This window comes from Pan troglodytes, chromosome 9, assembly GCF_028858775.2.
Source record: "Pan troglodytes isolate AG18354 chromosome 9, NHGRI_mPanTro3-v2.0_pri, whole genome shotgun sequence".
NCBI lineage: Eukaryota > Metazoa > Chordata > Mammalia > Primates > Hominidae > Pan > Pan troglodytes.
Window position 1 is genome coordinate 75,458,227 of NC_072407.2, and position 18,016 is coordinate 75,476,242.

Below are 18,016 nucleotides of genomic sequence, written 5' to 3' on the forward strand. Positions count from 1 at the left end.
CTCTCCACTAAACTGTGAACTCCTTGAGAACAAGCCCCTTGTCTTACTAGTCTTCGTATTTTCAAAGGGCCAGCTTAGAGCCTGGCACAGAATTTTATAAAGTGAAGAACTGCATCCGTATTCTTTATGCAGATCTATTTCAGATGCTATAACTGGAAGGGGAAGAATGAAAGCTTCTCTAACTTTTTATGCACCCTTCTGTCCAGGTTCATATATCCTGAGGCAAACAAAAAATGACTACATGAGAAACAGTCTGCAACTAACAAAATTGAAGTAATAAAATTATAAGAGGACAGTGTATTAGCATTTAAAGGGACCTCAGAGATCATGTGAAATTAAACAATTTATCTATGGCCTGGAGACAGTAGTAAATTGCCCAAGATCACACAGCCCACAGCAGTGGCAAGGAGAAATTTCACAGCTCATCTCCTGACAGATGCGCGACACACAAATTCAATTTCCAGCATCCAAATAATTCAAGGTTAAAAGTTGAGAAAGGGTGCAGAGATTTTACAAAAACATTTTCCTGAGCAGCCCAGGTGAGGGTGGTGAAAGTTGCAAGTCCCTCCCATGGTCCCTTCCTGTCTATGACAAAAAGGACCTAGTCAAGTTATACTGCTGGGACCCTCACAGGTGCCCAGAAGTTCCCGTGGTGCCTTGGGCCTGGAGTCCACACTGTCCAGAGAACCCAGTTCTGGTCCCTCATTTATCAGCACACTGCCCCCCCACCTCTCACCATCTTCTAGGAAAATGAGCCCAGAGCTCAAGTTCTGGGCTAAGGGAACAGATTGTATCTAAAGTCAACCAGGTCTTCAAACATGTCAGACTGCCGATGGAGATGGAAAATCTGATCCTGGGGCAGACTAGTTTTTTGGGTTCTAATAGGCATAATCCAGGTACTCCTTCACAGAGGCTGCCACAAAGCCAACTGAGGAGCTGCATACAGGCCCTGGAATTTTTATTCATTTGTTTGTTTGAATTCGGCAGCTAGGTTAGGGTGAGAGACGCCTTTTAGTGCCATGATCCTTTGCTGCTGCCCTAGGGACGGTTCATGTGTGTCTCCAACCCATGATTTTTGCACCATCAGACACGTTCCTGCATGCTTTAGGAACTGCTGCTGAGCCACCTGGGGGGAGCCCAAGCCTAGGGGATGGGATTTGGGGAGGAGAGGAGAGGGGATCTACCATTGTTACGAGAGAACACATTCATAGGCTGTAATACAGATGAGGAAAAATAGCTTTCCTACCATAAGCTGAATGCAGGAACTGAAACTCTGTTGGATAGAAATGTTAGTTGAAATTACCACTAAGAATTTGTGCAAAGTTGTATACATTGCAGTTACATAAACAGACTTTGTTTTGCAATAGCAGTTTCCCCCCAGCTTCACAAAAGCAGTAAATAAAGATGTAAAACACCTTTACCCTAGAGAGGGTGACAGACTTGTCATCTGGGAAAGTCCATTCAATGCAGAGAGCCCCTCCCTGGATGCCATAGTGTCTTCCAGACAGCTGACCCAGAACTGCCGGATGTGAACAAGCCCAAGTTCCTGCTTTTTGCTTGTCTGTTATAAGAATACATTTCAGTTCTCCCAGGAACTGCAGAGGGATTTCACATATGGCAGATGTGTTAGAGGAAGTGAAGGTTCAGAGACAATATCACCATCTTTGGCCTCTAAAGAGCTGTCTGTAAAACCTCTAAGAGATAGGACCAGTGCAGAGGCACTCCATCCCTGAAGCCTCTGGGTCACTGTGGTGCTATAGAAGGAGCACAGGTTGTGGGGTCAGACAAGTTGGGTTTGAATCCCAGCTATACTGCCTTTTTTGGAGACAGTGTCTCACTTTGTTGCCCAGGCTGGAATGCAGTGGTGCAATGATAGCTCAATGCAGCCTCCGGCTCCTGGGCTCAAGTGATCCTTCTGTCTCAGCCTCCTAAGTAACTGAGACTACAGGTGCATGCCACCAAGCCTGCCTGTTTTTTTAAATTTAATTTTTTGTAGAGACAGGGTCTTACCATGTTGCCCAGGCTGGTCTTGACCTTTGGCCTCAAGGGATCCCCCGGCCTTGCCCTCCCAAATCTACTGGTTTTTAGCTGTATAACTTTGGGCAACTTATTTAACCTGTTTGAACAAAGTTGGAGGCAAGAAGCCCCAACTCACAAGACTAAGGCAAAAATGAATGTTTGTAACATGACTTGTGCAGGGCTTGGAACAGGGCAGCTGTTCAGAAAGCACAAATTCCTTTTCCCTACCCTTCTCCAAGTTTGTTGTATGTAAAATGGGAATAATGTATTTGTACTTTATAGGGATGCAATGAAATCAAATGAGACAATAGGGGAAAATGTTTTGTCAACAGATTCTCATGAGGAGGTTATTTTATTTTTATCTGTATTAGTTAACCTGTTTATCCGTCCCTTCATTTATTTTCAAGCCAGATTACCATTAATAGGTCCCTCGATTCTGAAAGCCAAGTCTTGATTGGCTCCTACCTCTTGTGGGGCCAAAGAGTTCTTAAATAAGATCCCTGAAATCATTAAGAGCTTGGGGAAAAGCTCCAAATACCCACATTGCTTTCAGAACCAATGCAAAGAGTGAAATGTTTCCCTGCATCCTGGACAGATGACATCTCAGGGTATTCAGAGCTGCTAAAAATAGCTCTCTCTCAAGCAACTTCTGGGTCTCCTTAAAGCAGCTGAAAGAAATTTAAACCTAAGAGCCTGGTTCCTTCTGAAGGCACCTCTCTGCATCACAAATGGCTAGCTCTGGCAGGAAGGTGAGAGTAACCTACACTGTCCTTTCTGAACTTGAGCCAGCTTCTCCATGGTAGGAAGTCCCCCAGTCAGGAAATCTGCACTGTGAATCCAGAGGCCAGCATTCCAAAATATGCTGTGTGTGTGTGTATGTGTGTGTGTGTGTGGGATTCCAAAATATGCTGTGTGTGTGTGTGTGTGTGTGTGTGTGTGTGTGTGTGTAAGTAACTCAAAGGGAAAGGGATCTTCCCAAGGTTGCACCAAAATCAGAAGCAAAGTTAGTGCTACAATCTAGGTCTTTCAACTCCGAGTTTGGGGCCTTTAAATACAATACTCTAACGCTACCCTCTCTTATGGATTTTGTGTGTTTTTGAGAAAATAGTCTGGGTGACTTTAGTAGAAATATGTTGACTTTTAAAAACAAAATTGGGGACAATCAAGTTAGATGAGGGCTTATTTTTTGTTTGGAAATATGTTTTATTTATTTATTTTTTTTTGAGATGGAGTCTCACTCTGTTGGCCCAGGATGGAGTGCAGTGGCGCGATCTTGGCTCACTGCAACCTCCGCCTCCCGGGTTCAAGCAATTCTCCTGCCTCAGCCTCCCGAGTAGCTGGGATTACAGGCACGTGCCACCATGCCTGGCTAATTTTTTGTATTTTTAGTAGAGACAGCGTTTCACGGTGTTAGCCAGGATGGTCTCTATCTTCTGACCTCGTGATCCACCCGCCTCGGCCTCCCAAAGTGCTGAGATTACAGGTGTGAGCCACCGCGCCCAGCCTGGAAATATGTTGACTTTTAAAAACAAAATTGGGGAAAATCAAGTTAGATGAGGGCTTACTTTTTGCTTGTTTTAAAATTAAAGCTGAATATACATGCCAGGATGTACTCAATCTCAATCTCTTTTTTTCCCCTACAGTTTCAGCCTCCTCCTATCTGCACTCCTTTCCCTCTTTAGCCAGTCTAATGCCTTAATTTCTCTCTGGCCCACTGATGCAACTACAATGTAGCAGTTAAGAGCTCATGCAGCACAATGGCAGGGTGCTGGGGCTTGGATCTTTGGGCTAGTTATGTAACTTCTCTAAGCTTTAGTTTTCCCATTTCGGAAATGGGGATAATAAGAGTACCAACCTCAAAAGTTTATTGCAATATGCAACAAGCTAATATAGATAAAGAACTTCAAATAGTTCCTGACACATAGAAAACATTCAATAAATAGTAGCTATTTATTCCATGTCTTTCCACTTATTGGCAAACTGATCCTGAAACAATCCCACAGTCTATCACCAGAGGTGCTGAACATTATGAGAAAATAGCCCAGTGCTGGGGATGAGAGCCTGGACAAATTCACAGCCTCCACCATTCAGATGGGCCCCCAATGTGACCCTGCTCTGTTATCTTTTGGTAGTTTCCAGTCCTACTCCTTCCTGTGAGGCTCTCACATCCTGACTTCCCTGGTTAAGAACCCTCCTTGATCTCTCCTCCCCTCTGTCTCAGCAAATCAAGGTCATTAGATGAGAATTCTCCACTTTCCACTGGGCAATTTATTCTAAGCACATCTACCTGTGACCTTTCCTTTAGTCTTTCCTTTAGTTGCCCTCCTGCATAAGGCACCCTGTCTCCACCTGCTACTCAACTTCCCAAACCAAAGAAGAGAACTGAGCTCCAGATTTCCCACCCCTACAGCAGCCTCTGTGGAGGCCCGGCTCTGATTGGCACCACCTCTCCTGTATCTCTGACTTGTCCTCTCCACTTGCACCTTCCTATCAGTACCCCACACTCATACCTGAGAAAACCTTCCTTCAACCCTACATTCACTTCTAGTCAGTGTCCTTTTGTTTTTCCTTTCCTGGTAGCTAAGCTTCTAGTAAGAATAGGCTATATATGCTAAATCTACTTCTTCACTCCTGATTCACTGCACTCTGGTTTCTAGCCTCACCACTTCACTGACAATGCTTCCAATGAGGCCACTGATGGCCTCCTGACTAGAAAGACAATGAATCTTCTTCACTCTTGATCTTACTTGACCTTTTGCAACAACTCATTTTGTTTCTAGACAGTTTACAAAGTCAATTCACAGATCTCATAGCACTTAAATTTAAGTCATTTATATATCATGATACACATGATCCTCAAAGCCATTGTAGTTAAGATAGAACTTACCAAATTTGATTATCAGAGAGAATTTCTGTAGCTTTTATTGTTTTTGCCTTCTATCATAGATCTTAGGGAAAATATTATATGTCATATTGACTAAAGGTAAATATAAAACCAATGCTGAGATACCATTATAGAACTTTAGCCCATGTGTCACTGCTCCCTTCATAAGCTTTCCAAAGGCAATGACTACAGCTTCCTCAAGTTTGAATCATCTACAGGGTCTTCCAAAGTATCTTGGGCATAACAGGGTGGGTCAAAATGTCTGTGAAATGACACATCTATGTAAGCACCTTAGGGGATACCATAGCCTATTTACATAAAATAGTTCTTGTTTGTCCAAAAAACAGGGACTGTCTGATAACTTCTTGGTGTGTGTGTATAATTATGACATGATTCCTACTTAGAGATGGGGGAAATGAGGTTCAGATAGGTCAGGTGACTCTAAGGTTGCGAATCTAGGAAATGACACAGTGAGGACTCAAATCTAGGTCTTCAGACAACCTGTATTCTTTTCTCCTTTAAGTAAGCCCCAAGAAAGAGAATGACAGTAGAATAAATACTAGATTGGCAGAGAAAAGCATAGGACGAGAGTCAGGAGATCTGCCAAAGATTCTAGTCCATATGTGGCTGCTGACTCACTGGGTAACTTGGGACAAAACACTGCTTTTTGATTTTCCTTTTTCAAGAGAAAAGGTTGAACTGGACGATCTCTAAGGTCTTTTGAAGCTTTCTAATTCTATAATGATAAGTGCTAAACAAGAAAATGGGGGGGTATTATCAAGACATTCAAGGCCTCTCCAAATCAGCCCTTGTATATCTATAGTTCAGATTCATCTAGCTGCTCACAGTTTAGCCACTCCCCTACTTCTACGTTCCTCACAGTGTCATGTTCTCACATCTCTAAGCCTCTGCCCATGCTCTACTCTGCCTGGAATGCCCACTATTCCTTTGTGTGCTTAAAGAACAGCTTCTACTTCTTCAAATCTCTGTTGTTCTCCACTCTCTGAAGCTTCCCCTACACTTTCACCCCCAGGCAGACCGTTGTTCCCTCCTCCTTCCATGTATTCCTTTTTACAATACTTAGCACATTAGTACTGCAATGAGTTTATATGCCAGGCTCCCAAATGGGAGCTACTTCAGGCAGGCAAAGATGGCATCTTTTAATTTTTCTATTCCAGTATGGAAGACATTCAATACTTATTGAGTAAATGGAACTTACATAAAACCATCCACAACCCTGAGGCAGGTAGTCACATTTGAATCTTAGAGAGGTGAGGTGACTTGCCCAAGGCTTTACAACTAGTGAGTTGGGTAATCAGGATTCAAACCCAGGACTTTCTAACCACAGAGCCCATACTCTTTCTCCTGCTCTTGAGTATTAGAGCACCAGCTGAGCATGAGTGTTAAGATCAGAACTAAGACCACTGCAATGATCCAAGCCTAAAATGGAATAAACCTTTTCAACATTTTCAAACCCATTTCAACCTCAATCCGAGTGTTGGGCCTTTATTATTTTTGAAAAACAAGTAGCTTATCTCAGCTTGAAAACCATCTCTTTGCCCTCTGGTGGCAAGAGCATGTGTGTGTGTGTGTGTGTGTCCCAAGGTGTGTGTGTGTGTGTGTGTGTGTCCCAAGGGGTGTGTGGGTGTGTGTGTGTCCCAATGGCAGCCTCAGGGAAAACTGAGCAAAGAATGAATTTGGACATTGCTTGGGAGAGCAGAAAAGGTTCTATGAGGAGGATGCAGGTCTCAGACATTCCAGCATAGGACAGATGAGCCAACCTTAAGTCCCAGACAGAGTGGAGGAGATTCTATTCCCGCCCCTACCCTGAGGCTGATTGTCCCAGTTCCCAGAAGGGACTCCCAGGAAAATCCAGCCTGGAGAGGCTGGGCCCGGAGCAATTAAGAACAGGAAAAGGCCAGCAAGTGGTTTTGCTTTTCCCAAATAGAGTTCCCCTTCCCACTCCATTCGCCACTGCTGTCCCATTTCCTCCTTACCTGGAGCATAACTGGGACTATTGGTGGGGTACAGGCTGGGATTGTAGGCAGGGGCAGCTGCTGGATAGGCTGTGGGGTAACCTACAGAGAGATAAGAAAAGGCTTATTTAGTTAGGCAACAAAACAAAACAAAACAAAAAAACCCCAGATTTTTGAGGAAATAGAATCCAAGTCCTAGGTTTGGCGTTCAGTCTCTCCATGGGCTATTCCAGATAGTATATGTGACCAGCTTTCAGCCTCTCAAGAGAAAAGTTACCAATACCAAAATCCCAATATATGCAGACTTTTTGGTCTATTTTTTAAAAGCGATACAAGAAATATTCTATATGCTCACTATTAAAAAGAAAAAAAAAAGTGGCCGGGCACGGTGGCTCATGCCTGTAATCCCAGCACTTTGAGAGGCTGAGGGGGGTGGATCACGAGGTCAGAAGTTCAAGACCAGCCTGGCCAAGATGGTGAAACCCCGTCTCTACTAAAAATACAAAAATTAGCCAGGCGTGGTGGTGGGCGCCTGTGGTCCCAGCTGCTATGGGGACTGAGGCAGGAAAGTCACTTGAACTCGGGAGGCAGAGGTTGCAGTGAGCTGAGATCATGCCGCTGCACTCTAGCCTGGGCGACAGAGCAAGACTCCATCCGCTGCCCCCCACACCCCCGCACCAAAAAAAATGGAAGCAACATTGAAGTTTACACTTTTTATGTTCAAGTTTACTTTCACATTCCTGCCACACTACTCTCCTCCCCAGAAGTAACACCATTAACATTTTGGCATCTATCTTTCCAGATGGCTTTCTACACATTTTTATATACATATATTCAGTGGTGTGCTGGTAAATATTTAACAACGGGCTCGAAGGGGTTGGAAATGAGAGCTACTTTGCAACATTTGCCAACTGCCATGGCATAAATGCTTCCACTATGACCAATTTGATGCTATCAACATCACTGAATGAGTAGTTCGGAAGAAGTGCCCACAATCAGCTCTCAAGAGCTTACACAAACCAGCTCCAGCTCACTACAGTATACTATATTCAGTTTGGGGGATTTTTTGAAATTTTTTTTATCATGGTAAAATACGTGTAATATAAAATTTGCAGTTTAACCATTTTTAAATATATAATTCAGTAACATTAATGACATTTACAATGTTATGCAACTATCATCACTATTTGTTTCCAAGACATTTTCATCATCCCAAACAGAAACTCTGTAACCATTAACAATACATCCCCCAATACTCAGCCTGGTAACCTCTAATCTACTTTCTGTCTCTCTGAATTTGCCTATTTTATGTAATTATTTTATGTAAGTGGAATCATACACCATTTGTCCTTTTGTGTCTGGCTTCTTTCACTTAGCATAATGTGTTTAAGGTTCATCCATGTTGTAGCATGTACCAAAACTTCCTTCTTCTTTATGGCTGAATAATATTCCACTGTGTATATGCCAGACTTTCTTTATCCGTTCATCTGTTGAGGGACGCTCAGGTTGTTTCTACCTTTTGGCTATTGTGAATAATGGTACAATAAACAATGACATGTAAGTACCTGTTTGAGTACCTGTTTTCAAATCTTTGGGATACATACCAAGTAGTAGAATTGTTGGGTCATATGGTAATTCTATGTTTAGCTTTTTAAGGAACCACCAAACTGTTTTTCACAATGTCTGTACTATTTTACATTCCCTCCAGCAATGCATGAGAGTTCAAATTTCTCTACATCCTCAACAACCCTTGTTTTATTATTATTATTATTATTATTATTATAGCCATCCTATAGTAAGTGTGAAGTGGGATCTTAGTGTGGTTTTGAATTGCATTTCCCTAACGACTAACGAAATTGAGCATTTTTCATGTACTTATTGGCTATCTGTATATCCTCTCTGGAGAAATGTCTATCCAAATCATTTTCCCATTTAAAAATACAATTATTTGGCCGGGCGCGGTGGCTCATGCCTGTAATCCCGGCACTTTGGGAGGCGGAGACGGGCGGATCACAAAGTCAAGAGATCGAGATCAGCCTGACAAACAAGGTGAAACCCCGTCTCTACTAAAAAAATAACAAAAATTAGCTGGGTGTGGTAGCGTGTGCCTGTAGTCCCAGCTACTTGGGAGGCTGGGGCTGCAGTGAGCCGAGATGACGCCACTGCACTCCAGCCTGGTGACAGAGTGAGACTCCATCTAAAAATAATAATAAAAATAAAATAAAACAAGTATTTGTTTATTTTTTAGAGACAGGGTCTTGTTCTATTACCCAGGATGGAGTATAATGGCAGGATCATAGCTCACTGTAGCTTCCAACTCGTGGGCTCAAGCAATCCTCCTGCTTCAGCTTCCTGAATAGCTAGGCCTACAGGTGCGTGCCACCACGCCCCGCCTTTTTTTTTTTTTTTTTTTTTTGTAGAGACGGGGGTCTCATTATGTTGCCCACACTGGTCTCAAACTCCTGGCCTCAAGTGATTTTCCTGCCTCGGCCTCCTAAAGTGCTGGGATTACAGGGCATTTTCCCATTTTTTCATTGGGTGGTTTGTGTTTTTGCTGTTACACTGCAGAAGTTCTTTATATATTCTGAATATTAAACCATTATCAGATGTATTACTTACAAATATTTTCTCCCATTCTGTGGATTGTCTTTTTACTTTCTTTATAATGCCTTTGATGCAAAAAAAAATCAATTTTAAGTCCAATTTACCTATTTTTTTCTTTTCTTGATTATGCTTTTGAGTGTCCTATCTAAGAATCCACTGCCAAATCCAAGGTCATGAAGATTGACCCTTACGTTTTCTTCTAACAGTTTTATGGTTTTGGTTTATATTGAGATCACTGATCCATTTTGAGTTAATTTTTATATATGATATGAGGTAGGGGTATACATAGTTATATATTCTACTTTTTCACTTTAACATTATAAACAATTCCTCATGTAATTACATATTCTTCAAAAGGCTTATTTTAATATCTTTATGATATTCCATATGTAGATACATCATTTAACCATTGCCTGTTTTAGTTGTTTGAAAATTTCATTTTTATAATAGCTAACAAACTAAAATAACCTAAGTAAATCTCTGACTGATTATTTCTTTAGGAATGAATTCTAGAAGTCAAATCTCTAGGTCAAAGGGTAGGCCCTTTTTTTTTTTTTTTTTGAGATGGAGTTTCACTCTGTCGCCAGGCTGGAGTGCAGTGGCGCTGTATTGGCTCACTGCAACCTCTGCCTCCCGGGTTCAAGAGATTATCCTGCCTCAACTTCCCAAGTAGTTGGTATTACAGGCACATACCACACACCCAGCTAATTTTTGTATTTTTGGTAGAGATGGGGTTTCACCATGTTGGCCAGGATGGTCTTGATCTCTTTATCTCGTGATCCACCTGCCTTGGCCTCCCAAAGTGCTGGGATTACAGGCGTGAGCTATCGTGCCTGGCCGGGTAGGCCTATTTTTAAAGTTTATCCATCCAACAAACAATCTGAGTATCTACTTGGTGCCAGACACTGGTTTAGGGACTTTTGTCAGTGAACAAAACAAAGATTCCTGCCCTTGTGGAGTTTATATTCTAAGAGGGTGGGAGAAGGCACCCTTGGATAAATATTAAACATAAAGTCTTCAGTGCTATGGAAAAGAGAAAATGGGCAAAGTAAAGGGAACCAGAAGTGCCAAAGTGTCGAGAGTAAGGGCACTGCAATATTAAACATGATAATCAAAGTAAGACATATTGAGAAGGTATTATTTTTGCAAAGGCTTAAAGGAAATGATAGTGTTAAGCAGATAGCTGAAGGAGTGTTTTAGACAAAACAGTCAGTGCAAAGGCCCTAAGGTGACAGCATATGGGACAATGTTGGAGGAACAGCAAAAAGGCCAGTGTGGCTGGAATGGAACAAATGAGGGGGCAGTAGTAGTAGAGTAAGTCAGAGAGGTAAAGGGCTGGCCAGTTCATGTAGGGCTTTACAGGCCACTGTGAGGACTTAGACTTCTATTCTGAGTGAAATGAGAAGACCTCATAGGGTTTTCAGCAGAAGAATAACATGCTTTGACTTATGTTTGAAAAGGGTCACTCTGATTGATGTGTTGAAAACAGACTATAAGCGGGTAGAGAAGCATAGCAATCAGCTGAGAGGCTACTGCAAGCTCCTGGCAATAGATGTGGGATTCAGGGAAACAGTGGAGGTTTGAAGAGACGTGACATCCCAAGAACCTTCACATACTTTGCCATACTGTTTTCTAGAAAGACCATCAATTTGTACTTGTTCTAGCAGTGTATAAGTGCCTGTCTCACTGCTTCCTGCAGTTGTTAAATGCTCACTGGTATTCTGACTGACAATGAAAAGCTGGTTTTAAAAGTCAAAGATTAAATCCCTAAATCCCTAAAAGCTTCTTTGGGATTTGTAAATACTGGAGCTTTAATAATGTATCTTTGTTAATATGCCTTTCCCTAAATCCTTTCCAATTCCAAAGAAAATTCATCTCTTTACCCCCTAATCATTTTCTGATTTTAGAACTGAGGTAGCTAACTTGTCGATTAATTAGCAATCTGGAGGTGTGCTCCTTCTCAAGAAGAAAGTCAGGGGTCTAATCTGGGAAGCCAGGTGATCCAGTCTCATAGCCAAAATCTGTACTCAGCTTCATGTGAGAAATTGTGCAGCCACAGGTAATCACACTCCTGTTTTGTCATTTCAGATGCCTTTCACTTTAGGGGCAATTATAGGATGTTCCTTCAATGTTTCCAAGTGGAATTATTTTTAATTCACTTGAATTTGGCAGATATTATATAATGGCAGCATTACGGGGAGCTTTATTTGGTCCTCCCTCCCTCTCTTTCCTTCCTTTCTTATTTCTTACCTTCCTTCCTTCCCTTCTTACTTTACTTCTTTATTTATTTATTAATTACAGGATCTCAAGCGTTGCCTGAGTCCAGGAGTTTTATAACTGTTAATACATTATGTCTGGTCAGGCATGGTGGCTCACACCTGTAATCTCAGCACTCTGGGAGGCTGAAGTAGGAGGATTGCTTGAGCTCAGGATCTCTACAGTCTTGTGACACATGACTGTACACTGAGTTCTTGAAAAGACATACCGTGTCTATTTCACTCATTTCTCATACAAAAAATATTTTCACACTTGCTTTTCATTTGAGCCTCAAATCAATCCTAATGTGATTTCTCCCATTTTATAGCTAATCAAATAGAGGTTGAGAGGTGAAGTAACTTTCTGGTTAAGATTATTCAGCAAGTCAGTGGTCGAATTGGGAAGGGAATCCCAAAAGCAATGCCTTTTCCACACCTACCAAATAATTATCACTTTGTCCTTAGAAACAAACCTGCCCCTTTTGTATTTGTATTTTTTGAAGGTCAAGAGTGAAGAGAATAAATGGACACAAGTTAGCTTTTCTCCTTTATATCCTAAAGGCTGCAGTAGTGATCAGGTATTCTGGGATTTTGATGTGTACATTTTAATTGCTTTATAGATGTCAATACAATCTAAGCCTCTTTTCTTGTTGGTACTAGGATTAGGACTAAAGAAATGTAAAGCTATTTTTTGATTAATATGGAAATTAGAAATTACTTTCAACAGAAATCAGGGGACTATTTCTGAAAATACTTTACCTTTAGGAGCTAAAAATAGCAGAGTATCAAAAGGCCAGAGGAAGACAAACTCCCTGGCTCAGAAAGACAAAGAGGCTTACTTCTTTGTGAGCAGGAGAATACTTAGGCAATGAAGACATTTTAGGTCTGAAGCTCACAATTAAAAAGAAAACTGCCCTGCAAATGACCCCCTAGGGTGATCAAAACCAAAACAAGACCAAAAAAAAAATCTTTATTCTCTCAAGATAATAAAGAAGAGGGCAAGAGGAAGGATGTAATTTTGAATCTGTATTGTGTTCTGGCCACTGTGCTAGGCACTTCTATATCTGATTTAATCTCTACCCAAAGTCAACAAAATATATTACTAGTTCCATTTTAGAGAGAGGATATTAAGACTTCTCTTACAGAGCTAATAAGTAGAGAGTGGAGACAGAACCCATTCCTACCAACCTCCCTGCCTCTCCTCAAAATGAGTCTACTCAGAGAAAATCTCTGGATTTGGCTGCCATTTACTTTGCCAAAATTCTTTTACTTTATCTTCAAAACCAAGGAAAAAAGGAAATTACTCTGGAGAGTCAATTTGGTCAAAGATGGCTGTGTTTAAGAAAAGAAATAAAACAACAACTACTGTTTCCATTCAGTGGAAAGGTCATGGTCGTGTTATTGAAAAGTATCACAGGCACTGAATTATAGAGTTGGAAGGGGTATTAGAGGTGATTGAGTCCAATTTGTCACTCAGCACAGGAATACCCTTTATAGTGGCACACATGACTGGCAGCATAGCCTCTGCCAGCATACTTTTTTTTTTTTCCAAGACGGAGTCTTGTTCTGTCTCCAGGCTGCAGTGCAGCGGCGCTATCTTGGCTTACTGCAACCTCCGCCTCCTGGGTTCAAGCAATTCTACTGCCTCAGCCTCCCAAGCAGCTGGGATTACAGGCACATGCCACCACACCTGGCTAATTTTTGTATTCTTAGTAGAGATGGGGTTTCATCATGTTGGCCAAGCTGGTATTGAACTCTTGACCTCGTGATCCACCCACCTCGGCCTCCCAAAGTGCTGGGATTTACAGGTGTGAGCTACCACGCCCGGCCACTCTTTTTTTTTTTTTTTTTGAGACAGAGTCTCGCTCTATCGCCCAATCTAGAGTGCAGTGGTGCGATCTCAACTCACTGTAACCTCTGCCTCCTCGGTTCAAGCAATTCTTCTGCCTCAGCCTCCCACAGCATACTCTTCTAATGATGGTATGCTCAGAACCTCTTCAGTGAGTCAAAGCACTGACTGGAGAGCTCTGAAGTTAGAAAATTCTTCACTCTGAGCTAAAAATCTGACTTATTAAGAATCTTACCCTGAACATTTTTTCAGCCACTGGAGTGCAGAGGCTGAGGCAGGAGAACTGCTTGAACCCAAGACACAGAGGTTGCAGTGAGTCGAGATCGCACCATTGCACTCTAGTTCCTGGTCCTAGTTCTACCCTCACAGAACATGTCTGTTTCCTCTCCTCCTGGACAGCTTGCTAGAGATATGAAGATATCCATGATTCCTCCTGAATTTTCTTGTGTCCAAATCCAACAGACCCAATTCCTTCAATCTTCCCTCATCCTGACTGCTCACCTGTGATCAGACTTCAATTTACAAATCCCTTTCCCTTAAAACAATTCAATTTTTCTTCTTGCCTCGTTGATTCCTCTGCTGATAGGTTTTCCCCAATTAAAAAAAGATAATTAAGCTGACATAACAAGACTATGGTGATTGTGGTCAGTGAAGGCCTAAAGTGACTGCATCCAGATTTCATCATCATCATCATCATCGTCATCATCATCATCATCACCATCATCATCATAGCATCTGGCAAATACTCTGTGGCAAGCAGGGTGCAAGGTTCTTTACAGAGCACTTACAGTCTAATGGGAAAATAATATAGTTATTTAAATTAATCTCTAGCAGTAATATATGTAAGATATAATCAGAGAATGCTGAAAGTGTTATCAGAATGCTGAGGAGGAAATGAAGAACATGTTTAGAATAGTTGGGAAAGGCTTCTTAGAGAAATAAACATTTTAGTTGGCTTTGAACAATGAATGGGAGGAGTTTGTCAAGGTGCGGAGGGGGCAGGAACAAAGAAATATATACTGATTCCATGCATGAAGGTATGAAAGTGCATACCACATTAGGGAAATGGCAAACAGTTAAGTACAGTTGGAATTTACTGCGTGCGGGGAAAAGTGGCAGGAAAAAAAGATAAAAAGGTAGACTGGGGGACAGGCTGTGAAGGGATTTGAATGCCAGGCTAAGGGATGGAATTAATCAAAAAATAACAGGAAAACATTGGAGGGTTTTAAACTGGGGGGTTTCATATGTATGTCTTACAAAAACTACTCTGGCGGCAGCATGAAAAGGAGTTCAGAGTGGTTAAGATCAGAGAAGGAGGAACACGATAGTAAGTCACTACAGTAGCCCAAAGGAAAAGCTAAAACACTAGCAATAGGATGAAGAGAGGAGGGACTACAAAGATGTTTAGGAGGCAGAGCCTACAAAATCTGATCCTGAGCACAAAACCCCATTTTAGTCCTGTGGGCTAAGAAGCTACAAAGAATGACGGGAAACACTCTAACTGCAGGGTTTGCAAGTACTATCCCCCCGCCTCACCCCCGCTTCTTTTCTTTGATAGGCAGAAGGAAATAAAATAAATAGACCCTTGAATCTGTTAGCTCCAGAAAAATGCATGAATCTGAATTTCTCTTACTAGCTGGGAGGCTTGACTGCTGAGAGTGCTATACTGGTGAAAATGTAGGTCAGCCCAAGCAGGCAGCAGTTCTGTAGTGCTGGCTCTGAACCTGTCCACCAGACCTGAATCTAAGATAGCCTGTATATTAGATTCAAGGCCCAGCCACCCAGCCTTCCACTGGCGAGCTGCAGGGAATTGTAAAGGGTGTGAACTATAATAAATGAGGCACTGTTCTCATCTAGGGCAAGGCAGCTCCTCCTGAGGTAACAAGACAGGAGGAAATATCCAGTAATCAATTGCGCTCTGAGTTGTGCTGCATCTTCAGAGAAAGGATACCTATCCAGGTTAAAGGCCAGCAACCTCTGGGTCATTCACCTAGGCTGAGCCCTAGCACAGAAAGGCTGCTAAAACCAGATCAGCCTTAACTTCCCATGTTATTAGTGTACAAACAGTATCAACAACAAAAAAAGATAAGAAAATAAGTTGCTTAGACGCTAGTAATATAACTGCTCCTACGTAAATATATAAGGCCAAGAGTGTGCTGTTTCCTCAGGACAATTTTTTTTTTTTAACAAATCTAAAAATATCTCTGCGGTTCCCTATCTGCTGGTATAGGAGAAATTTTAATGGGAAGCAGATGGCCTATTCTCTCAATCCCCATTCTAGGAGTGTGCTGTTGCTTCTTTTTTCTCCTACATTTATAAGGCACTTGGGAGGTACTCAACACTTCAGAGGTTGTTTGGTGTCTCTGACCTCTGTGTGTTTATCTTCTAAAACAGATCAAAGAGCAAGGTGAAATTTTGTGAATTGATAATTTGGTCCATGAATACCTTTGTCTCTCAGGTCACTTTTTTTTTTTTTTTTTTTTTTTTTTTGAGTCGGAGTTTTGCTCTTGTCGCCCAAGCTGGAGTGCAATGGTGTGATCTCTGCTCACTGCAACCTCTGCCTCCCAGGTTCAAGTGATTCTCCTGCCTCAGCCTCCTGAGTAGCTGGGATTACAGGCGCCTGCCACTGCGCCCAGCTAATTTTTGTATTTTTAGTAGAGACGGGATTTCGCCATGTTGGCCAGGCTGGTCTTGAACTCCTGGCCTCAAGTGATCTGCCTGCCTCGACCTCCCAAAGTGCTGGGATTACAAGTGTGAGCCACTGCGCCTGGCCCACTCTTTTATTCTACTGTTCCATTTAAAGAGATTTACTGAAGGGAAAAATCTTGCTCAGATTCAACAAAATATATTGGAACACTTGTTTTCCATGTAAAATAATAAAATTAGACACCCCCACCCCACACCTCACACTTCTCCAATTCTAGAAAGACCAAAGACTTTAAAATAAAACAGGCTGGTCGTGGTGGCTCACTCCTGAAATCCCAACACTTTGGGAGGCTGAGGAAGGAGGATCGCTTGAGCACAAGAGTTTGAGACTTGCCTGGGCAATGTAGCGAGACCCTGGCTCTACAAAAAGCGGTGGTGTGTGCCCATAGTCCCAGCTACAAGGGAGACTGAGGTGGGAGGATCACTTGAGCCCAGGAGATGGAGGCTGCAGTGAGCCGTGACTGCACCACTGCACTCTAGCCTGGTGACAAAGTGATACCCTGACTCAAAAGAAGAAAAAGGAAAAAAAAAGAAAAAGAAATAGGAGAATATCAGAGTCCCAGAGAATATCAGTATGACCTTGGGATTACAAAGTGTTTCTTAGATGATACCAAAAGGGAGAACCACAAAAGGGTGAAAAAATTAACTAATTAAAACATAAAGTTCTATATGTCAGAAGATGCCATAAACAAAGTTAAAAGGCAAGCACAGAGAAATAAAAGACATTTGTAACATATGTAACATTGGACTAGAGGCCAGATTTAAAAACTCATATCAATCAAGAAGAAATGAAAATAAGCCAACAGAATCTAATCAGGCAACAATTCACAAAAGAAACCATACAGCTGACTGGGGAGAAACAGAAAGATGTTCAACCACAAGAGTAATCAGCAAAATGCACAAAAAAGGAATGTTATATCATTTCATACCTATCAGACAGACTTTTTTTTTTTTTTTTTTTTGGAGACAGAGTCTTGCTCTGTCACCAGGCTGGAGTGCAGTGGCGCTATCTCAGTTCACCACAACCTCCACATCCCGGGTTCAAGCGATTCCCCTGCCTCAGCCTCCCAAGTAGCTGGGATTACAGGCACATGCCACCACGCTTGGCTAATTTTTTGTATCTTAGTAGAGATGGGGTTTCACCATGTTGGCCAAGATGGTCTCGATCTCCTGACCTTGTGATCCGCCCACCTCAGCCTCCCAAAGTGCTGGGATTACAGGCGTGAGCCACCACACCCAGTCTAGGCAGGCAAAAAAATTTTTAAGTGTAACAATATCAGGTGTTGGATAGGACCCAAAACAATGCTCATATTTTGTTCAGGGTTTCTACATTTGTATTCAAATGGGTTATTGGTCTATCTATAGTTTTCTTGTGATGTCTTTGCCTGGTTTTGGTATCAAGGTAATGTTGGCCTCATAGAACGAGTTAGAAAGTGTTCCTTTATCTTCCATTTTTTCAAAGAGTTTGTGTGTGCAGGATTGGTGTTAATTCTTACTCAAATACTTGGTAGAACTCACCAATGACACCATCTGGTCCTGGGCTTTTCTTTGCGGAAAGTTTTTTGATTACTAATTCTCTCTCTGTTATAGGTCTAGTCAGATTTTCTATTTCTTCACGAGTCGGTGTTGGCAGTTTCTTTCTTTCTAGGAATTTGTCTATTTCACCTAGGTGCCTAATTTGTTAGCATACAATTGTTCACGGTCTTACCTCATATTCCTTTTT

The 18,016-nt window shown here is 41.9% G+C and overlaps 1 protein-coding gene across 8 annotated transcripts in view; it reads right to left on the bottom strand.

Annotated features, from left to right (window-relative positions):
• FAM168A (family with sequence similarity 168 member A) overlaps nucleotides 1-18,016 on the bottom strand; it is a 238,926-nt gene that overhangs the window by 23,247 nt on the left and 197,663 nt on the right. For 5 of the 8 annotated variants that reach the window (XM_009423738.5, XM_054661515.2, XM_054661514.2 and 2 more), the window contains one exon: nucleotides 6,901-6,981. In XM_009423738.5, the coding sequence (XP_009422013.1) occupies nucleotides 6,901-6,981 (81 nt within the window). Of the gene's footprint in view, nucleotides 1-1,246; nucleotides 1,274-6,900; nucleotides 6,982-18,016 lie in introns of all 8 variants that reach the window. The other 3 variants (XM_009423737.5, XM_054661513.2, XM_016921578.4) reach the window with 1 other exon arrangement.